General features: G+C 33.3%; 1 protein-coding gene across 1 annotated transcript in view; it reads right to left on the minus strand.

Annotated features, from left to right (window-relative positions):
• Positions 1-1,100: 1,100 nt before the first annotated feature.
• CUNH9orf85 (chromosome unknown C9orf85 homolog) overlaps positions 1,101-22,530 on the minus strand; it is a 51,733-nt gene continuing 30,303 nt past the window's right edge. The window contains exons 2-4 of the mRNA XM_054583264.1: positions 20,396-20,502; positions 2,147-2,260; positions 1,101-1,671 (exon numbers count right to left, since the gene is read on the minus strand). Coding sequence (XP_054439239.1) covers positions 1,524-1,671; positions 2,147-2,260; positions 20,396-20,502 — 369 coding nt within the window. The 3' untranslated portion in view covers positions 1,101-1,523. The remainder of the gene's footprint in view (positions 1,672-2,146; positions 2,261-20,395; positions 20,503-22,530) is intronic.

Below are 22,530 nucleotides of genomic sequence, written 5' to 3' on the forward strand. Positions count from 1 at the left end.
TCTGTCTTTACTTTTTCATGTTGAAATATTTTAAAGAAAATTGACCCTTAAATATTTAGTATGCATTTCTTAAATAACATTATTAAAACAATTCCTTAGTATCATCTAATATCCAAAAATCAGTCAAAACATAAAAAGGAGCTCACACTTAGTAATTGGAGAAATAAAAATGAATGAGGCAAAGACATACATTGCACACATATCAAATTGACAGAAATTTAGAAGTCTAATACCAAGTGCTGGAAATGATGGAGAAACACTGGAACTCTAACACATTGCTGGAATCCTTCTGGGAACACAAGTTAGCATTATACAGTAATACAAGCCATATAAACCTGACGCCCTGGGCCACTGCTAAATTCATATACACAAAAATGTGTACAAAGAAAAAAGACGTGTTACAAAAACACATGCAACAATGCTAACAGCAGTATTGTTTTTAATAGGAAAAAATTGAGATAAATGTCCCTCAAATAGGGAGTATAAATAAATTGTGGTATGCAAACACAACAGAATAAAACACGAATCAGATGTCAAATGAATGAATCGGGGCTCTTGCAACAACCTGGAACAATCTCACCAATTTCATAATAGTGAAATAAAGAAGAGATACAAAATAACTAAGTCTGTTCAAAACTAATGCCTGACAGTATTTTCAAATGGTTCAACAAATAAAATGTATATCTATTTCCATCTATTCAAATACAAAAAAATAAAAAATAAACAGCAAATTTTTAACATATGAATCTAGGTGGGAGTACACAAAGGTTCATTATATTATCTTGCTACTTTTCTTTAGGTTTAAGATTTTTTTGAAATAAAAAGAGAAAATAAGAGTTCAAAAATTAGATGCAGTTAATTTACATTGTTTAGGAGTAGTTTCTTCATCTGGGCAATAGATGTGAGTTTTCTTTATAACTATTTATTAAACTATACATATATATTATATGCATTTTCTATACGTATACTTCACAAAAGAACAAAGGTAAAAAATATGATAATGTATGTAAAAATATTTTCAAAGAAAAAACTATACTTGCTATACTTATTCAACTTACTAAAAAATAATTATAAAGTAACCAAACATTAAGTAAGGGGGTTTTTGTTATATGGGTCATTTACTTGATATCAATTTATCAAAAGGTACATACTGATGACCAATTTTTGAAGCTAGCAGTAATAATGTCATCTGATTTTTCCATGAGATAGTTATTACATAACTACCAATTCTCAATCTTGTTTACTTTGATATTAGGTAGTATATTCTTCTAAATAATTCCCATGAGCTGAATTTGACACCCCTATACTCATTTTGGCATATGCTACTTAATAATTTATTGTAAGAAAACTCTGAATTAAAGTTTTGTAATTATTCATATCATACACAATTTAGATTGTCCATGTATAAATGTTGCCATTTCTATAGGTTATTCCAAATTCTTCATTAGGATTTCGTTGTTTGGGGTAAAATCCTCAAAGTCAAAAGTTCAGAATTCCATGTTTCCACACTGACTTTTAATATATTAATTTACTTGATTGTCATCTTCTTCTGAGTCATCTAAATCAATATCAAAATCTAAATCACTTTCTTCATTTCTTCTGCAGCTTCTTTTACAGTTGGGACGTGGATTATTTTCAATGCTTTCTGCGTTTTCTGGTTCTTTATTAAACCTAAAGTTGGAAAGAAAATCTCTTTATTTCTCAGGCTTTCACTATTTAACTGTGTAGACTGAAAAAAACTTTACACTACATTTCCTGATTAACAGAAGCCTAATGAAATAAGTATAGAGAAAAAGATCCTTGAAGACTAATTTTCCTCAAGATCCAATGATTTATAATATTGTTAATAAAGTATGCTTAAAGAAATTAATGCATAATGTCCATTAAAGGAAGGCAATTACATAATAAGAACTTTTTTGTAAGGAGTAATAAATATGAACTTCAAGGATATTTAAATTTTCCAAAAATATGAACTTTCACTTTTATTGTAATGATAAATTAAGACTTTTTCCTGAATGGTAGAAAAAGTCTATGTTAGTATGATATACTGCAACTTAAGAACCTAGAGCTACTGAATGCTTCCTTAAATAAAATTCACTTATTAATTATTAAATCAGTAAAACACAAACATAAAAGAAATACTCACGGAATAACAATGTCTTCTTTCTTTCCACATTTTGCACAGACTTCAAGTTCACAGGCACATGGTCTACACATTATGTGATAAGAATCCTTCACGGTCTTTTGTAAACATTTAACACTAAAAATGGAAAATGAAATCAAACATTAATTTGTGTTAATTATGTAAGATTTTATATAATGAGGAAGTGCAGCTAAATGTACAGATAAAAAGCCTAAAACAAAACTCCTAGATCAATCTCAGTTAGAAATTTACCTTATGTAAATTTATATTAATTATGAAGCATTTCTAGATGACAGTTCACAGATGCAAAATAACAATAGAATTTGAGATTTATCTGCTTTCTTAAAGGCTTAAAAATGTCATGTGCACATAGAGACAGTTTTATTTCTTCCTTTCCAATGTGGAGGCCATTTATTTCTTTTCTTTCCTAATACTCCGGCCAGGACTTACAATACTAAGTTCAATAAAAACGGTGAGAGTAGGTATCCTTGTTTTGTTCTGATTTTAGAGAAAAAGCTTCCAGCTTTCCTCTGTTGATTATGATGTTAGCTTTGGGCTTGTCATATATGGTATTTATTACATTGAGGTATTCTCCCTCTATACCCACTTTGTTGAGAATTTTTATCATAATAGATGCTGAATTTTGTCAAATGCTTTTTCTGCATCTATTAAGATGATCATATGATTTTTATCTTTTATTCTATTAATGTGTCATATCACATTTGATGATTTGGAGACGATGAGCTATCGCTGCATCTCTGGAATAAACTGCACGTTGATTATGGTGTATGACCCTTTTAGTGTACAGTTGAATATAGTTTGCTAATATTTTGTTGAGGATTTTTGCATCTATGTTAATCAGAAATATTGGCCTATAAATTTTTTTTCTTTTGGCATCCTTGTCTAGTTTTAGTATCATGATGCAACGTTGTAAAAATGGGTTTGGAAGTGTTCCTTCCTCTTCTACTTTTTGGAGGAGTTGAGAAGGGATGGTGTTAATTCTTCTTTGAATGTTTGGTAGAATTCACCAGTGGAGCTGTCTGATGCTGCACTTTTGTTTGTGGGGAGTTTTCGATTATTGATTCAGTCTTCTTACTAGTGATTCATCTACTCAGATTTTCTATTTCTTAATGATTCAGTCTTGGTTGGTTGTATATTTCTAGGAAGTGAACCATTTATTCTAGGTTGTTAAATTTGTTGGTATACAATTGTTCAAGGTAGTCTCCTGTGATCCTCTGTATCTCTGTGGTATCAGTTGTAATATCTCTTTCACTTCAGATTTTATTTATTTGAGTCCCCTCTTTTTACCTAGCTAAAGGTTTCTCAATTTTGTTTATGTTTTTTAAAGCTTTATTTTTTAAATTTTATTTTCTAATTATTGATTCTAGAGAGAAGGGAGAGAGAAAGAGAGATCAATCCATCCTTCCACCCATCCACGCACCCATCAGTTGACCCCTGCACCTGACTGGGGACCAAACCCACAACTCCCGCACATCAGGACGATGCTCCAAACAATGGAGCCACCTGGCCAGGTTGAATTTTATGTTTTTAAGTAACTAGCTCTTATTAATGTTTGCTATTGTCTTTTTAGTTTCTATTTCATTTATTTCCGCTCTGATCTATGTTAATTCCTTCTTTCTATTAACCTCAAACTTTGTTCTTCTTTCTATAGTTCTTGAGGTGTAAAGTTAGGTTGTTTATTATTTTTCTTGTTTCTTGATATAAGCAGTTATTGCTGTGAACTTCTCTTTTTAGAATAGTTTTTATTGTGTTCCATAAGTTTTGGTATGGTGTATTTCCATTTTCATTTGTCCCAGTGTTTTTTTTTCCCCTCTCAATTTCTTCTTTGACCTACTGGTTGTTCAGTAGCATGTTGCTTATTCTCTGCAAATTAGTGAATTCTCCAGTTTTCTTCTTGTAATTGATTTCTAGTTTCATACCACTGCGGTTGCAAAAGATGCTTGTATGATATTTATCTTCTTAAATTTTTACCACTTGTTCTGAGGCCTAACATGACTTACCCTGGACAGTATTCCATGTACACTTGAGAATATATATTCTGTTGCTTTAGGACAGAATGTTCTGTATCTATCTACATAATATTGTTCAAATGCCCATACTACAATACCTAAAGCAAAGTATAGACACACTGCAATCCCTACCAAAATACTGATGGCATTTTTCTCAGAAATAAAACAATCCTAAAATTTGTATGCAACCACAAAAGACCCCACATAGACAAAGCAACATTGAGGAAAGAGGAACAAAGTTGGGGACACATTGCTCCCTGATTTCAAACTCTATTACAAAGCTATAGTAATCAAAATAGTACAATACTGGCATAAAAACAGACATATAGGTCAATGAAACAGAATAGAGAACCCAGAAATAAACCCTCACATACATGGTCACTTAATTTACGATAAAGCCAAAAATATAAAAACAGTCTCTTCAATAAATACTGGGAAAACCAGACAGCTACATGTAAAGGAAAGAAACTGGACCACAACTGTAACAATACACAAAAATTAACTAAAAATGGACTAACACCTTGAATGCAAAACCCAAAACCATAAAACTCCTAAAAGAAAACATAAGCTGTAAGCTCCTTAAAATCAGTCTCAGTGATTTGTTTTAGAATTTGACACTAAAAGTAAAGGCAAAAAACAAACAAACAAACAAACAAGCGGGATTGCATTAAACTAAAAAGCTCTGCACAGAAAAGGAAATCATCAACAAAATAATGAGAAAAAATATTTGCAAAACATATACTTGTAAGGGGTTAATATCATAAATATATAAAGGGCTCTAAAAATAGCAAAAATTATGAGATTAAAAATTGGGAAGAGGATCTGAATAGACATTTTTCCAAATAGATAAACCAATGGTCAACAGGTATATGAAAAGTTGCTTAATGTCACTAATGCTCAGGGAAATGCAAATCAAAACCACAATTAGAAATTCCTTCAAAAACTATTATAAAAAAGATTAGAAATAACAAGTGTTGGTAAGGATATAAGGAAAAGGGAACCCCTGAGCACTATTGGTGGGAATGTAAATTGGTATAGCATACTGAAAAACAGTATGGAGGTTCCTCAAAAAATTAAAAAATATAACCACCATATTATCCAGCAATCCACTTCTGGGTATTTATCTGAAGAAAATGAAAACACAAGCTCAGAAAAATATATAAACCCCCATGTTTATTGCAGCATTATTTATAAAAGCCAAGAAATGGAAAAAACCTAAATGTCCACTGATGGGTAAAGAAAATAGGGTATATATGTATAACCGAATATTAGCCTTCCATAAAAATTAAAGAAATCTTGCCATTTGTGAAAACATCTATGGACCACAATGGCATTATGGTAAGTGAAATAAGTCAGAGAAAAGACAAATACTGTATGATTTCATTTATATGTGGAATCTAAGAATAAAAAACAAAAAACCTAGCTCATGGATACAGAGAGCAGACTGATGGTTGCCATAGGCAAGAGGTGAAATATCAATGAAATAGATGAATGGGATAAAAAGGTACAATCTTCCAGTTATTAAATAAATAAGTCATGAGAATGTAATGTATAGCACAGAGACTATAGTTAATAATGCTATATTGCATATTTGAAAGTTGTCAGAGAGTAAATCTTAAAAGTTCTTGTAACCTAGAAAAAAAACTTTGTAACCACGTGTATTGACGGATGTTGAATGGACATACTGTGATAATCATTTCACAATGTGTACATATATCAAATAATTACATTGTACATCTGAAACTAATATTTCATGTCAATTATACCTCAATATGAAAAACTTAAAACTTCTGTGCATCTAAGGACATTATCAAGAATTTAAAAATATCCCAATGAACCTGTGCAGATGTTTGCAAATCATATCTGATAAGGAACTCGTATTGAGAATATATAAAGAACTAATAACTCAGTGATAAAGACAAATAACTCAATTAAAAATAAACAAAACATCTGAATAGACATTCCCCCCCCCCCCCCCCAAAAAAAAGGCCAGTAAATAAATGACAATTTGTTCAACATCAACAACCATTAAGGAAATGCAAATCAAAGTCAGGAGGAGATACCACTCATACCCACTAAGACGACTATTATCAAAAACAAGGGCAATAACAAGTGCTGATAAGGATGTGGAGAAATTGGAATCCCTGTATTGTTGGTGGAAAGCAAGATATGGTCACTTTATAAAATACCGCTTCTTCCTTTTAAAAAAAAATGTTTTTTTTTTAAAAATTAATTTTTTTAGAGATGGGGGAGGGAGAAAGAAATATCAATATGCTCAAAAACCACCAAAAGGCTGCCTTTTGCACACCCCCAACAGAAGACCTGGCCCACAACCCAGGCATGTGTCCTGACCAGGAACAGAACCGGCAGCCTTTCTATTTGCAGAATGACACCCAACCCACTGAACCACACCAGTCAGGGCAGTCTGATCACTTTTGAATAGTTTGACAGTTCCTCAAAAGGTTAAATATAGATAACCCAGGACCTCCACTTTTAAAATATATTCAAGAGACCTGAAAATGTAGTATATGCAAACAAAAACTTGTACATGAAATGTTCATAACAGCATTCATTATCTGGAATAGCCAAAAACGTGGAAACAATCCAAATGCCCATCAATTGATGAATGAATATGTAAGATGTACAACTTACACAATAGAATATTATTTAGTGATACAAAAGAATTAAGTACAGATAAATGTTACAGTATGCTTGAAAAAAATTATTCTAAGGGAAATAAGCCAGTCACAAAGAGTATATATGATATGATTGTTTATATGAAATATCCAAAATCAGTAAACCTACAGAGACAAAAAGCAATGGGGGGGGGAGTTGTTTCGGGGAAAATGGAAAATGACTGCTATGAGTATGGGTTTCTTTCTGAGATTCGAAAGTTTCAAAATTGATTGCTGCACAATTCTGTGATGTACTAAAAGCCACTGAACTGTGCACTTCGGATAGATGAACTGTATAGTATGTGAATTAAATCTTAATCAAACTTTTTAAAAAGTCAAATGGAAATGTTAGAAATACGAAAAACAAAGTGAAAGATAAAAGACATAAGAAACCACTTTAAATATAAATATATAAACAAGAAAAATACACGCAACCACTAATGAAAATAAATTAACATGACAACAAAAGGATCAATTTCCCCAAAACACAACGATCCTAAATGTTTATGCACCCAACAACAGGATGTTAAAATAAATGAGGGAAAATTATTGAAATAAAAAGAGAAACAGACAAATCCACCATTACAACTGGGGACTTAACACTTATCTCTCCGTAAATAAAGGGAGAAATAGACAAAAAAACATAAAAAAATCAGTAAAGATATAGAACACCTGGTTGATAGAAGACTGTCAATCAAACTGACATTTATAGAACGCTCCACCCAAGAAGAGCAATATATTCTTTTCAAGTACACATGAAACACTCTCCAGGATAGACCATATCTGAGCCATAAAACCAACCTCAATAAATTAAAGAGAGGGGAAAAAAAAAATCTTGTAAAGTTATATAAAGTATGATATCTTACCACAGTGAAATTAACTAGAAATCAGTAACAGAAAAATATATGGAAAATGCCCAAATATTTATAAATTAAACAGAACTCTTTTAAAGAATCTACATGTCAAAGAAGAAGTCATGAGGAAATTAGAAAATATTTTGATTGAATGACAAAGAAAACATACCCAAATTTGTGAAATAGAGCTAAAAGTGTTCTTGGGAAATATATATAGTTACATGTTTATATTAAACAAGAAAAACTCTCTAAACTTTCACCTTAAAAAATAGAAAAAGATGAATAATTAAATTCAAAGTAAATAAAAGGAAGAACTACTGATATGAACAGAAATCAATGAAACTGAAAACAGAAAAATAGAGAAAATCAATTAATACCAAAACCAGACTAGCTTGAAAATATTAATATAATTCCTAAACACATAATTAGACTAATCAGGAAAAAAAAAGTGAGGACACAAATTACCAATATCAGGAATTGAAGAGGGGACAACATTACAGATCTAACAAATATTAAAAGAATATAATAAAATTTTACTAACAACTCATAAATCCAGCATCATTGAAATAGACAAATTCTGTAAAGACACATTATCAAAATTTGCTTAAGAAGAAATACTTAAAAGTTTCCTCTATCCATTAAAGAAAAATTTAATCAGTTAAAAACTCTCCAACAAATAAAATTCTAGGCCCAAATGTCTTTACTGATGCATCCCACCAGACATTTAAGAAATATTAATATTACTAATTTTATAAAAATCCTTCCAAAAAACAAAATAGGAAGAAACAGTTTCTAACTCTTTTGATAAGGTCTTATGAAGAAAAAACAAAGACAAAATAACAAACTAGAATTTCTAATAAATATAGATGTAAATAACTAGGACAAATCAAATCTATGAATATATTACAAGAATACATATATGACCTAGTAGAGTTTACCAAAGGGCATGCAAGATTAATTCAATATTAATATAAATAAATGCAATTCACAAATCAGTGTTCTACAAAAGAAAAACCATATGATGATCTCAATAGATGTAGAAAAAGCATTTGACAAACTTAACATCCATTCATAATCAAAAGGCTTGGTAAACTATGAACGAAGAAAACTTCTGCTCTGGTTAGTGTGGCTCAGTGTACTGAATGCCTGCCTGTGAACCGGGAGGTCACCAACTGGATTCCCGTTCAGAGTTAAGTGCCTGGATTGCGGCAGGTATCTAGTTGGGGGCGTGCAGGAGACAACCAATTGATTTATTTCTCACACATTGATGTTTCTCTCCTTCTAAAATCTAAAAGTAAATAAATACAATATTTTTAAAAAAGAAAAAGAAAACTTCTTCAACCTGATAAAAATTATCTACAAAGAACCTACAACCAATATCATAATAGCCATAATGACAAAAGACTGAAAATCCTTCCCATAAAATCAGGAACAGGACAAGAGTATCTGCCCTCATCATTCCTAGGCAGCTCAAAAAGGTCAAAAGAAATAAAAGTCATACAGACTGGAAAGCAAAAAATAATACAGTCTTCATACATAAAATCCCTAAGTATCTATTTTTAAAAGTATTAGAAATAAAAAGTGAGTTTATTCATCACAATATATAGGGTCAGTAAACAAAAATAAACTGTATTTCTATATTGTAGCAATGACCAATGATTTTCTGTAAAACTTGACACGCTGAGTCTAAAAGGTATAAGAAAAAAGGAGAGAAACTATAACAGCCAAAACAATTTTCAAACAGAAAACAAGGTTGGAAATTCTCCTGACTAGATTTCAAGACTTACCATAAAGCTACACTATTGGTGAAAGGATAGTCGGGTATTGGTGAAAGGATAAACACAAAGATCTATGACACAGAATGGAATCCAAAAATAAACCCCTACACATGCCAATTGATTTCCAACACAGTACAAAGGGAATTCAATGAAGAAAGGACAGGGTTTTGTTGTTGTTGCTGTTTTTTCCCCAACAAATGATGCTGGAACAATTAGAGAACCACAAAATTAACAGGAAATGAGTCATACCCAATTATAAAAACAGAAAATATTTGCAAAACACATATCTAATAGAAGATTTATATACCCAGAATATAAAAAACTTTCAAGTCAGTAACAAGTAAAAAACTCAATACAAACATGAACTAAAGATATGAACAGAACTTCCTCAAAGAAGAAACAGGGATATAAAATGAGCACATGAAAAGGTGCCTAGCATTACTGGTCATCAGAGGTATGCAAATTTAAATCACAATGAGATATAGTTTATGGCTAAATTATCTGCAACTCATAAACTGCTGGTGAGATGCAAATGGTAGAGCCACCTGGAAATAAGTTTGACAGTTTCTTATAAACCTGCCCTTCACATACAACCCAGCAATCTCACTGCTAGACATTTACTCAAAGAAACTGAAAATATATGTTCATGCAGAACGTGTAAATAAATGTTTACAGCAATCTAATTCAGCATCACCAAAAATTAGCCAAACCCTAAACGTACATCAACTGATGAATGGATGAACAATCGGTAGTCCAATCTATGGAAAAATAAGTTTGGATTAAGAAAATTTTCAGTGGTTTTTTTTTTTTTGCTTTAAATTTTTAAAGATTTAAAATAACTTTAAACAAAGTCTATCTTGGTTAGGTTCATCTGAGGCTTCAAAAAAATTATAATATTTTCATGTCTACATCTAAGTTGTTTCACACCAGGGACTCCCAGGGTAAATCAATCTTTAAGTATTCAAAATGCTAATTAAGAGATAAAACTATTTACAGAACTGTCAATGTTAAAATTTACATGTAAAACAGGCTTAAAAATGGGATCTCCGGTTTTGGAGTCTGAAGTCAAACAATCACAAATTCTACATTCTCTAGCACAACTATTCAAAACAGTGACTCCTAAAACACTGGCTCAATCACCTGCAGAGCTTATTAAAATGCAGATTAATGGCTACGCCCGTTATTTACATAATCAGAATCTTGGGGATTGGTTCCAAGGATCTGCCTTTTAAAAAATCTCTTCAAGACATTCTTATGCACACAACCACTTGAAAACTCTTAACCAGATCAAAGTAATAACTTCCTTGAAGTGGGGGCTTTCCAGGGTTCCCACTGCCGGCGGGACTGTAATGGCCAATTTGGAGAGAGAATTCTATTGCTGAAAGAGATTATTCTCTTTTCACATTTAAATTCCTTCTGAAAACCAGTCACGTTATATTAGGCTAGGACCTCTGTGAATAAGTAGCTATTATTTTTAAGGAAATACAAACATTTTTTTAAATGACATGTTTCTTCTCTACGTAAGATATGTTTGCGAAAATGTAAACTATGTAAATTTTTAGATGTTTATAACCTTCGAGTTTCCCTGTCACAAAAGTGGCACCTTCGCGTATCTTCTCTATCAAAACACTTAATCCATGCTTTCCATCCTCAGAGGGAGAAGAGTGAGATACGGTCTGAAAATAATTGAGTTTCTGGAATTTTGTTTTTATCACATAAAATCTTGAGCTTAACATTAAATGGTTGAGATGTTATTTAATGATGATAATGCATTCCAAGTTGTCATAAAACTTGTGAAATACACTCAAACATCTTTAAAATAACTAAGTTATTTAATCACCCCTGAGTGTTTTTTCTTACAAAATGCCTCATAAAGAAAAACTTTAAAATCACCTAAATGTAAATTTTACCTTATTTCCCTTGAAAATGGCTATATTTTGAAAATTTTGTGAGTACATTGCTAAGAGAACTTAAGATGTTTAAATAATGATGTTTTTCTTTCTTTAATTTCTCATTAGACTATAATTCCTAGGAATAATCAAATAATCTTGACCATTCACATACCACAACTAACTAAATTAGCAGAAACTGTGGTCAAATATAAACCATCTTTATTAACGAAGACAGTAATAGACTTTTTTTTAATACTATTTTAAAAGTAAAAGATATTTACCCTTTTACAAAACACAAAATAAAAAGTAATTAAACGTTAAAAAATGTTCACTATTTAAGGATGAAAATCAGAGACAAAATTTGAAGTTTTCAACAGACCTCTTTAAATACTAGAAAATATATTGAAAATGACACTCATTTAGGAAACAGAGACTTAGATTCTAATTCTAGCCCAGCTTTGGCATGTCCTTGCTATATAATCTTTGAAGTCACTTTAAATTTCTGAGTCTCATTCTTATAATGGATACTAAAAGTGTGGGCATGTTAGGTATGGACAAAGATAGTGGCACCTCCACAGTCAGTTAAAAAACAAAAATAAAAAACCCATATACTGTTTAATGACATGATTGTGACAAGATTTGTTATACCATATAATAAAACACATCAACATTTGGAAGGTCTATATAACTCAGTGAACTAATATTTTCCAAATGAGCAAATGCATTATGTACAAAATCATCCATAAAAGAAAGATCTATTCAAAGCACAAGACAGAGCAATTTAGTTTAATAGCATCTAGTGTTCACTGATGTATTTCAGACTCTACATTGTAGGAAATTGCCATTTGTTGAGATTTGGTTTAGTATCAAGGATGAATTGCTACAATTATCAGGAAAAGGCTATTAAAGTTTATTTTCTTTTTCCTGTTGAAACCCAAGGGTCCTTATGACAATGATTAAATTTAGCTTTAAATCCTAGTTCTAGCAATCAGCTCCTGCACCCTAAGGTGAACTGACCACTTCCTTGGCTACTTTACCCTGCAACCAGATGGAAGGACACTGGAGCAGACCTGTCCTCAAGGCCTGAGAAATGTTTGATTATCCTATCTCACCTCCAACCAGTTAGTTTCTAGCTCAAACCAAACCCCTAACCCAGGGTTACTAGTGATTTTGGCCCATACAATCCATAACCTACCTGACACTGGGGAGTTTGAGTTTTTGAGCATTAGCTCCCCATTCTCCTGGGTGGCACAATTCATCAATAAAATAACCAGTGTTTCTCCGCTGTGGTTGTCAGGTTCAGTGTTGGGCTCTGCCAGCACTGGTGGGCGAACTCTTTCTGTTCTATAACACTTACACTAGCCAGACACAAAGGAAATTTGTAAAAGTATAAAACTATGTCATTTATCTCACTATTTTTGGTTCAAAATTTATTTCTCATAAAAAGTTATTAATATTAACCCTTAATAGGCATGTTATTTATACTCATATTATTTATTAAATGATTATTTTTGAAGTGTAAAGGGGTCCTGAGATTAAAAGTTTGAGAACCAGCGATATACTCAATAAATACCATTGAGGAAAAGAACTTAAATTTTTAGTCCTTACTAGGGTAAAAGGCTTGTCTTACTCTGCCACAACTTCTCTGGCACTGCCTTCATTTCCTGGTCATATTATTACACTTTAACCTTTATCATAATTAAGCTCCACTTGTAATAGTCTCACATATGTGATGACTAAGTGCTTCTGTAAACAGTGAGCTGTGCTACTCCACCTTCGGTGTGCAAATAATAGAAACTTAACACTGACAGAACTCCATAACACATTTCCTCCAGTGGCTCAAAGTAATCTATGCTAATATAGAAAGATTCTGAAACTAAGGAATAAATACTAGAGAATTATTTCCTTAGTATACGCTGCTCAGAAAATGCTTTTAAGAAAACAATGTCCCTAAATTCCAAAAATTTTTAGTAGAAATTACATTTATTTTCCTGTGTCCCTAAATGATGTGTTTAAAAGTAAATGGAAAGATTAGACCAACTTTTTTCGTTGCAGCAGTAAATTTGATTAGAATAATTTTTTTTAAGTTTTGTTCTTTTTTTAAACATATTTTTAATTTTAATTTTTATTTATTGATGTTGAGAGAGAGAGAGAGAGAGAGAGAGATTTGTTGTTCCACTTATTTATGTTTATTCGTTGCTTCTTGTATGTGCCCCGAGTGGAGATGGAACCAGCAAACTTGGTATATTGGGATGATGCTCTACTCAGCTATTGAGCTACTCGGCCAAGGCTAGAATAATTCTAAAGAGTACAAAATAATTCACCTCTGACCAAGGATAATTTAGAAAAAGAGAAAGTCAAAATCATTACACTTTAGGCTAGGCAACTTTAAATCAAAACTTGATGTATCAATCAAAATTAATGCCAAAAAGTAGGCTTCATACACAGGTGAGCAATTGATCACAGTAATGACAACTCCAACTCCACCTTTAAGTAGTATATTCAAAGCAGATGGGAAGTCTTTGTTTTGAAACACAACACTGATTAATATTCATGGATCAAGATTATGTAACAAGAGGAAAAGAAAACTTAGAAGAGCAGATGAATGAACAAATGACAATTTATGTGGAACACTCCCAAATACATACAGAGACAGCTCAAGATTATCTGTATTGTTTATTAAAGAAAACAGGAAATTCCTGATCATTATTCCCTCCATTCTCAGGTGCTTTCCTCACAGTGTTTTGTGTAAACATTGTTTATAGCAAGCACTCGTCTATATTAAACTTATAAATTTCCTAAATCTATCTCTCTTGTTTTCATTTTAGTATTCCTGTACAGTCTTACCTTATGCCCTAAAAACAACAAATGAATGCCAACTGATGGGCACAGAATGCAGTGCCAGAGAATGAGCGCAAGGTAGCGCCACGAATATTACCACACGCTGGTGAACACATCTGGTGCTCTCTCTCTGCATCCATTTGCTTTCTTTGAAAAATGACTGCAGCGACACTCTTCATTAAGCAGAATTTTGTAAGTACAGTACATTTTTCCTTCAAAAGTTAATGGGTTAACAAATGCTAGCAAGGGTGTGGAGAAACTGGAGCCCTGTGCACTGTGGGTGGGACTGTAAAATGGTACAATCACCATGGAAAACCTATGGAGTCCTCAAAATTTACACGTAGAACTACTGAAACCCAAATGTCCATCAACAGATGAATGAATTAAAAAAAACATGGTGCACACACACATTGAAATATTATTCATCCTTAAAAATGAAGGGAATTCTGTCACATACTACAACCTGGATGAGCCTTTCAGACATGCTTACTGAAATAAACCAGTCATAAAAAGACAAATACTGTATGATTTCACTTACACGAGATATTTAAAGTAGTGAAATTCATAGCAACAGAAAGTACAATGGTGGTTATCAAAAGCTGGCAGGAGTGAACAGGAAGTTGTTTAATGGGCATAGAGTTCCCAACTTGCAAGATGAAAAGAAGTCCTTAAGATCTGTTGCACAACAACGTGAGTATACTGTATACTTTACATTACTGAACTATATATACTTAAAAGAGTTAAGATGGTGAATTTTATATTATGTGTTTTTCATTACCACCAGAAAAACAGACACTTAACTATATACACTTAAAATGGTTAAGATGGTAAATTTATGTTATGTGTTTTTTACTACCACCAGAAAAACAGACAGATAGATAGTTACATAGATGGATAGATAACTTCAAAAAGAATAGGGTTGATGTATAAAAGATTATCATGAAGGTTTTAGTTTGGCTAATTTGGCTATAAAAACAACTCTGTAGTAAAGGAGGGAGCATATTGTTAGAGGTAAGCCGTAGGGTGGGGCATGATCTGTTTAGCAACAGCTCATCCCCCCTCTATCTCATTTTCTCCCAAATAGTGTTATTCCCCGCCTCCGCCCCCCCCACATAACTCCTCCACACCCTATAGTAGACATAGAAAAGCAGAACTTCTCTGAGGACAAAGCTCCCCACCTGCTGCTAGAAACCCCAGTCTTCCCCACAGGAACCCTTAACACATTTATGTGCATCAAGCCATTTAAAAAAGATTAATTTATTCAAACTCCAGACCAATGGAGGTGTGTGACTAGAGGAGAGAGAGAATTTATTTATTTAATGCAATGAAATATGAAGAGATAAGGGCTGCCTAAGGTAGTCAGTGGAAATAAAAACCAAGAGGCACTCAAGTTAAAAATTATCAGTTAGAATACCTACATGTGAGGACCAGGTCCTCGGTGGGAGTGGTTTTGTTCAATGAAAAGATGTCATGAAAAGCAGTGTGTTAAGGATGAAGCAGCACCCACATGTCATGAAACCGGTAGGCTGGCCGTCCGTGGGCAATGTTGGCTCCAAGGCATGTTACTGCACCAGTTCTTCCCTTCTTCACTTGAATTATTTTTAGGATGAAATAGACTTTCAATCACATTTTTCTTGTGGCATTTAAGGTCTGGGCTCCCTTTTCCCCATTCAGGAAAGTTCTGTTTTGGCCTGTTGTATTTAATGACCTTCTGGGTAATCTTTTGTTTTATTCAAGAATTCTACAGCTGAAAAGTTCATAAAACACTGACCTAAGATAGTGAAAGGACCGAAGTTTTGCCTCTCTGAAGCTGCTTTTTTGGGATACTGATTTTAAATTGTTTATTGAAAAACTAAAGACTTAGAAAGAAACCTTAACCACCCCCGCCCTTTTCTGCCCAAGAGATTCAGACAGAAACCTGATTTGAGAAGGGAGCCTTGGCTTAATCTCCTTAAGAATCCTCACCCTAGCGTTAGTCAGGAAGACTCCAGGCTTGTTCGCTAGATACCCTCACCCGCTGTGTCCCATTGTTTCCGAGTTGCCTACAGAGACCATGGCTGCCCGTGTTCCCCTCTCCCTCAACTACCCGTAAATCACCCATTCTCACACCTAAAATCTGAGACTCCACCTCATACCCTCCCATGTTTCTGTTGTCCAAAAATATCGTATATACCCAGTGTTGCCTGTCTTTGGAATTTTCACAACTATGTGAATTTCCCATGCACATGTATTAAAAACTAGAGTTTTGTTCTGTTAATCTGCCTTTGTTAATTTTATTATTAGCTCAGCCTAGAAAAACATAGAAGTTGAGAGGAAAAGTATTTATGTATTTTTTTAGCCCCTCATCACATATATGACATTACAGTGGCTTGACCTTGTAAATATCCATTAATTTTATACATAGCAGGATCTCTCAACCAAAACACTACTGACACATTGGGTTGGATATGTCTTTGTTGTGGGGACTGTCCTGTGTATTGTAGGATGTTTAACAGTATCCCTGGCCTCTACCCACTATATGCTAGTGGCATCCCTCCCAGATCCTCTAGTCACAATAATCAAAAATGTCTCCAGACATTGGCAAAAGTACCTGGCGGTGCTGGGGGGAGCAAAACCCTCCCCGCTTCCTGTTGAGAACTACTGATACGGAGGACTTACAGGACCAATCCTAAGTTCAGACTCTAATCTATTTGTGGCCTGTTGTTGTTTTATACCAGCTTCTCCTTTCTCTTCTCCTACTATGGCCATGTTAAACATTAGCTAGCACTGTATTATCACTGGATTTTTTCCTTCATGGGAAAGAAGAAAAACGAAGCAGGCTAGAGAGCCAACACGAGTTTGGGTATTTGCCCACCATACTTCTAAATTAATAGGAGAAAAGGATTGCTTAGTTACCTAAAATAAAAGGCATAAGAAGTTTCTAGGTGCCCATTTCCGTACCTGAACATATAATCTATTTCTCTAGATACATACTTAAAAAAAAAAAAGCTGTATATAAATAAGTATAAATCCCAACAAAGAAAAAATTTGATTTAGAAGTGATTAGCTTGAACAAAACAGTTAAAATTTCAATACAAGTTATGCTACCGTGGAGAGTCTAAAAAAATATAAACACTTTTCCACCCACTTTCTAAGTGCTTCTGGCTGGGCTAATAACAAAATTAATAGAGACAGATGAACAGGAAGGAATAAAAGTATAATTCATGCACATGGGGGATTCCAAAGACATGATGAATCCAGGAAAATTCAAAAGACAGTGAGGCAACATTGGGTATGTAAGATATTTTTGGAAAAAGGTGAAAAGGGGGGTGGGTAACGGATTATTAGATTTCAGAAGTGAGAATGGGCAATTTACAGGTAGTTGAGGGAGACAAAACACCCAAGGCAGAAAAATCCGTGCTAGGTGACTCAGAAACAATGGACACAGCAGGCATGGGGCTAACTGGCACCTGCCTGAAGTTCTCTTCTTTACCATACTTAATTCAAATGAGGCTAAGGGGAATGTCTTAAGATCTCCTTCCTGGAGCTGTTCTCTGAATCTCTTGGCAGGAAAGGGGGGAGGGCATCAAAGGTTCCTTCTGGGCCTTTTGTTTCTTAAAAAACGGCTTAAAATTTATACTCTCAAAAGCAGCTTCAGGGTGGCAGAATCTTGGTCCCTTCACTACCATCAGGCCCTTTCATCAATGGATTTAAATCCCTTTACAGTGTTGGTCAAGTCCTGATACGCAGAGAAAGCAAGGTGGATATAGAGGAGTTATACTTTCTAAAGATTCTCAATTCTGGATTGGAGTTCCAACGCTCAGCTTTCTAAAATGCCTAAAGTGTCACCGGTTCAGCGTAATCTGAAATTTATAACACTCTAGGCCAGAAAGGTATCCTCTTAAGTAATATGTTTAGATCACATTTTGACTGGTAGTTTCTTAGTCTCTCATTAGCCATCACTTATTTTTCATTATTTAAGGCTTCTTTATTCCTAGAGATCTTCCTTCAGGCTTTACTTTCGTGTTATCTATATTTTGGTATTTATACAATATTTCATTTCTCTGATTTTGCCCTCTTCACGAGCTATTCTATGGCTAACCTCATCTGCTTCGGGGTGATGTGAAAGAGCAGCTCCTGAGATCATTCAAAGGCCCCTGGTGACACTATACTGCCAAGACAGTGGCAACATCACCATGAACTTCCCTGACTCTTCAATGACGCCAAGATAGGACACAGTTTGTGGCCTTTGGGTCCATGTGCCCGTAGCCAACCATTCTTAAAGGTTGTTGTGTTACATGTTTTTTGGAACTAAACATATGATTTGCTATTAACACTGTTTCTTTTAATAATGAGTTTCCTTCTGAAGAGAATATTTGTACTTCCAGGATTTAGAGAGTGCAAATTCTTCTGGAGCAGTAACAATATTGAGACCATAGTAGTATACACACAAAAAAATGGAAAATCCAGTAACTGTCACAAATAAGTTCAGGAATTCTACAGAAAATGATGTATCTGCAAACTTTATAATACTATAATCTTTTATATACTGGCATATTCATAAAGAAGATAAACATACAGGATGCAGCATATAGAAGATAAATTAAAATGCAAGTAATGGATAAGGCAGGAATGTTTTTAAATAATTTCCTTTGTTATAACACTATTCTATTCAACTCTATGGATAAGTAAATATTTGTTACCTATACTTTAAGCTCTTTTAGGAAATAACACTACCAATAGAAAAGGGGAGTGTGATGATTTCTAAATACATTTTTCATATAAATATTTGCTGAAAATATTCAGGATGTTACAAATCATATATTAGGCCTATTAACTAAAACTACATGCTTTATTAGCACAACCAGTTCCTAGTTTCAATTGTAGAGAACACATTAACTCATTCATGGATTTCTAGCATTGGATACAAACAGGTGCTATGTTTTCCTAATGCTAATTTGGGCCAGTGAGCATAAAAGTCACCAGATTTGTTTCAAAGTGTTTTCTTTGAGGAGGAAATGCTAGAAGAACACAAAGAAAACCTTAAAACAGCAGAGAAACATTTATCTATATAAAAGGGGGTCAACTATCCCTATAAGTAGTACAAATTTTTTATTAAAGTGTAATACAAAAGAGACAAAATTAAATAGCTTAACTAAAGTTAATCTATCCTTCCTTGAGTCCTTTACCTTTCAGTATTAAAAAGAAGCATCTTAAGCAAAATAAATTGTCCAAAGTAAAAAATTCAAAACTGCTAAATAGTCTCATGGAAACAAATGACACTATAGCTTTATTTCTAGATTCGTAAAATGTTTGGCATTATTTTTCAAAACAAATAAACGACAAAGGTTATATCATATTTATTTTTTAGATTAACCTTCCAAACTAAGTAACTTTCCTCCTGTGAAGGACGAATGAATACATTTAAGGAAGTTGCACTACTCAAAAACTAAAAGGAAAATAAAGCAACAGTGAACAACTGTGCTCTCAATAGCTAATATATAAACTACCAAATTAAAATTCATAATGTAAAAACACCGTCGCATATATTAATGCTAACTTTTATATTTAAATTTATCACTTAGCCAGCTGTTATCCCCAAACATAGGTCTTACTCAGCTGAGCTAAAGAAGAGAACGAAGCAGCACCAGGATGCACAGAAGGCTGCTCAAACAGAATCCCAGAATTACAGAGAAAGGCTGAGGAACAGAGGGATGAGCAACAAAGTCCAGTATCCGTTCGTTGAAACCCAAGTATTCAAAGGAATGAAATTATAAATTATCAATCTACCAATTTATTTATACTTCATCTAAGCCATTTCAGTAACCTTCATGGGCTTCATTAAGACCCTTTTGGAAAGATGATCCATAGTAAATGTTGTTAACTCATCAGTGGGAGGTTGATTTTGCAAAACAACTATTCTCCTGTCTGCCCTAACACACTTTTTATAAGCAAAGGTCTATAAAAATGGTATATTATGTATTTATGTAAGAATGGGGGAGGGAATGATCAATCTACTTTTTCAATCTATTTGCCTTCACAAAGCAGGATTCAGCATGTAAGACAAGTTCTACATGGAAGAATTAAATCTTTTCTCCATCTACCTTAATACTTATTTTAATACATTTTTGAAAATTGTGGAATGAAATAAGCTATGGTACATACAATACTGGTAAGGCAATTAAGAAACGTTATTAACTCACCATTTTTTAGGTTTTGACAATGGTTTGTATTTGCTGTATTTTACACGCCATTCAAGAACTTCTTTACAGCGCCGGCATACTCCATCATGAAGTTTTTCATTAATTTTCTTAAAAACAAAAAGAAAAGCAAATTGAGAATTTCACCTGTGAGCCAGCATTACAAACACCATGAAAAAGGCATACAAGAAATGCTATTTTTTTTTAAATAGCAACCTAATTTTAATCTGTGTTAACATTTTATGATTATGTATTTTCACATACATTACTCAGTCTGGTTCTTTACAAACCAAAGATTCTTAACTGGTGTGGCTCAGAATCGTCTCTAGGAAACGGTTTAACCTGCTGGCAGACGGATTTTGCAGAAGTCCTCACCATTGATTATGATGTGTACATATGTTAAAACTAAAACTGTAGAGTTACAATAGGTGCATTTTACTGTAAGTTATACCTCAATAAAAATGCAGTAATAAAGAAGAAAATCTGCCTCATATTTTAAGACTACTCTTTTGACAATTCAAATCTTACAACTGAGAACTAAGAAGTTAGACTTAGACATGAGATGGTCCGAAATTGTCTGCAGGGGAGAATACAGACTATGAACGCTGAGAAAGGAGAGCCAGGGAGAAGCAGCTGCAAGCGAGAAGGGATGTAACCATTCAATTTAATCCTTTTGTATTCTCATGTAAAAAAAAAAAATGTTTTAGAAAAGTTATCCTGCAATGTCTTTATTAAAATAAATAAATTCTAATGGAGAAAAGTAACTTTGCTAATCTGGTTACTTAAACACAGAAAATAAATATGCACATGTAAATATCTGTGGTGAGAAAAGGGCTGTAGGAGGGGGAAACCCCATATTTAAAATTATTCACTTGATTCAGGACCCAGAGTAAGTATTTTCACTAAGTACTCTGAGAAATCTCTAACTTACTTGCAGTGGAAGCCTGGACTTTACTTACTGTTAGAATAATAAGTAGAGGACATTTTAAGTTTTCTTTGCTTTTTTCATTTCTCAAGAAGAAAAAGAAAAAAAGCATCACAAAACCCACAGATTCTTTGGAAGGTTATTTGATTCTGAGTTTAAAAAAAGTATAATGTTTAGTGATCACCTGAAAAAAATTTCCCAACAGTGCTTGCTACTCTTTAAAGTTCTAAACAAGAAGGCAAAATAATTTTACAAAACTTTTATTCAGAGAGAAAACATATCAAGGGTATTTTCAAGCACCATAAATTAAGCTGTGAATATATTATGTTTGAATTTAACTGTGTTGAAAACATAATTCTGTTACTTATGAACTACGTATGAGTATTTCTTTCTTCTCGATCTAGATGGAATCCCTGGGAAAATAAATTCCACATGCCAGTATATTCCTTCTTACTTACTTTGGTCTGCTAACTATGCCCAGAGGAAGGAAATCTGTGCTTGGTATCAAACTCCTCTTCTTACGCTAAAAAATACCCAGAACTAAAGTTCACATTTCATCATTTGTTCTCACTGCCCTCCCGTTGCCTACAGTATCTTACTAGAAGCATTACTTCTATTTTCTTAAGTCTAACAATGGGAACAAGTTAATGAATCAACTATAATATAAACTTTCTAACTAGAATATTCTTAGAATGCAGACCATTTCTTTACCTGCAGTTTTATTATATCTAACACTGTTAATGAGGAAGCATTATTTGGTCTCTTGTTTGTTTCTGTATCAGATTTCTGACCAGTTCATCTTGATTTACAAAGCTGCACATAGTTTTGAAACTGGTTTCTTTAGGTGGATCGACAGTAGAACAAAACAGATCTTTGTGGGAACTTGTCCTGTGAGTGATGTGTGAAGCAGTATAAATGAAGATGCTATACAGAGCTCACATGACTAACAGGCACTACTAAAACTCAGACTTGATTTTCATGTGTTAAGAAATGAATGGAAGTCAAAATGAGTATAGTACTTTCACTTAAAAATAGTTTCAGGAAGAGAGAAAATTGTACATCTTGTTTACTGTATTTTGGCAAACTAGAAAAAGTGAATTCCAGAGATGGGAGCAATGAAAGCCAAGTCTTAGTTCTAGGAATCCTTCTGCCTGGGGCAAAAAAAACATGGCAATGATGTTTACAACTAACACTGTTAGGGCAATTAATTTTG

Source organism: Pteronotus mesoamericanus, unplaced genomic scaffold, assembly GCF_021234165.1.
Source record: "Pteronotus mesoamericanus isolate MK-2021 breed Mesoamerican mustached bat unplaced genomic scaffold, CSHL_Meso_final contig_73, whole genome shotgun sequence".
Taxonomy (NCBI): Eukaryota; Metazoa; Chordata; class Mammalia; order Chiroptera; family Mormoopidae; genus Pteronotus; species Pteronotus mesoamericanus.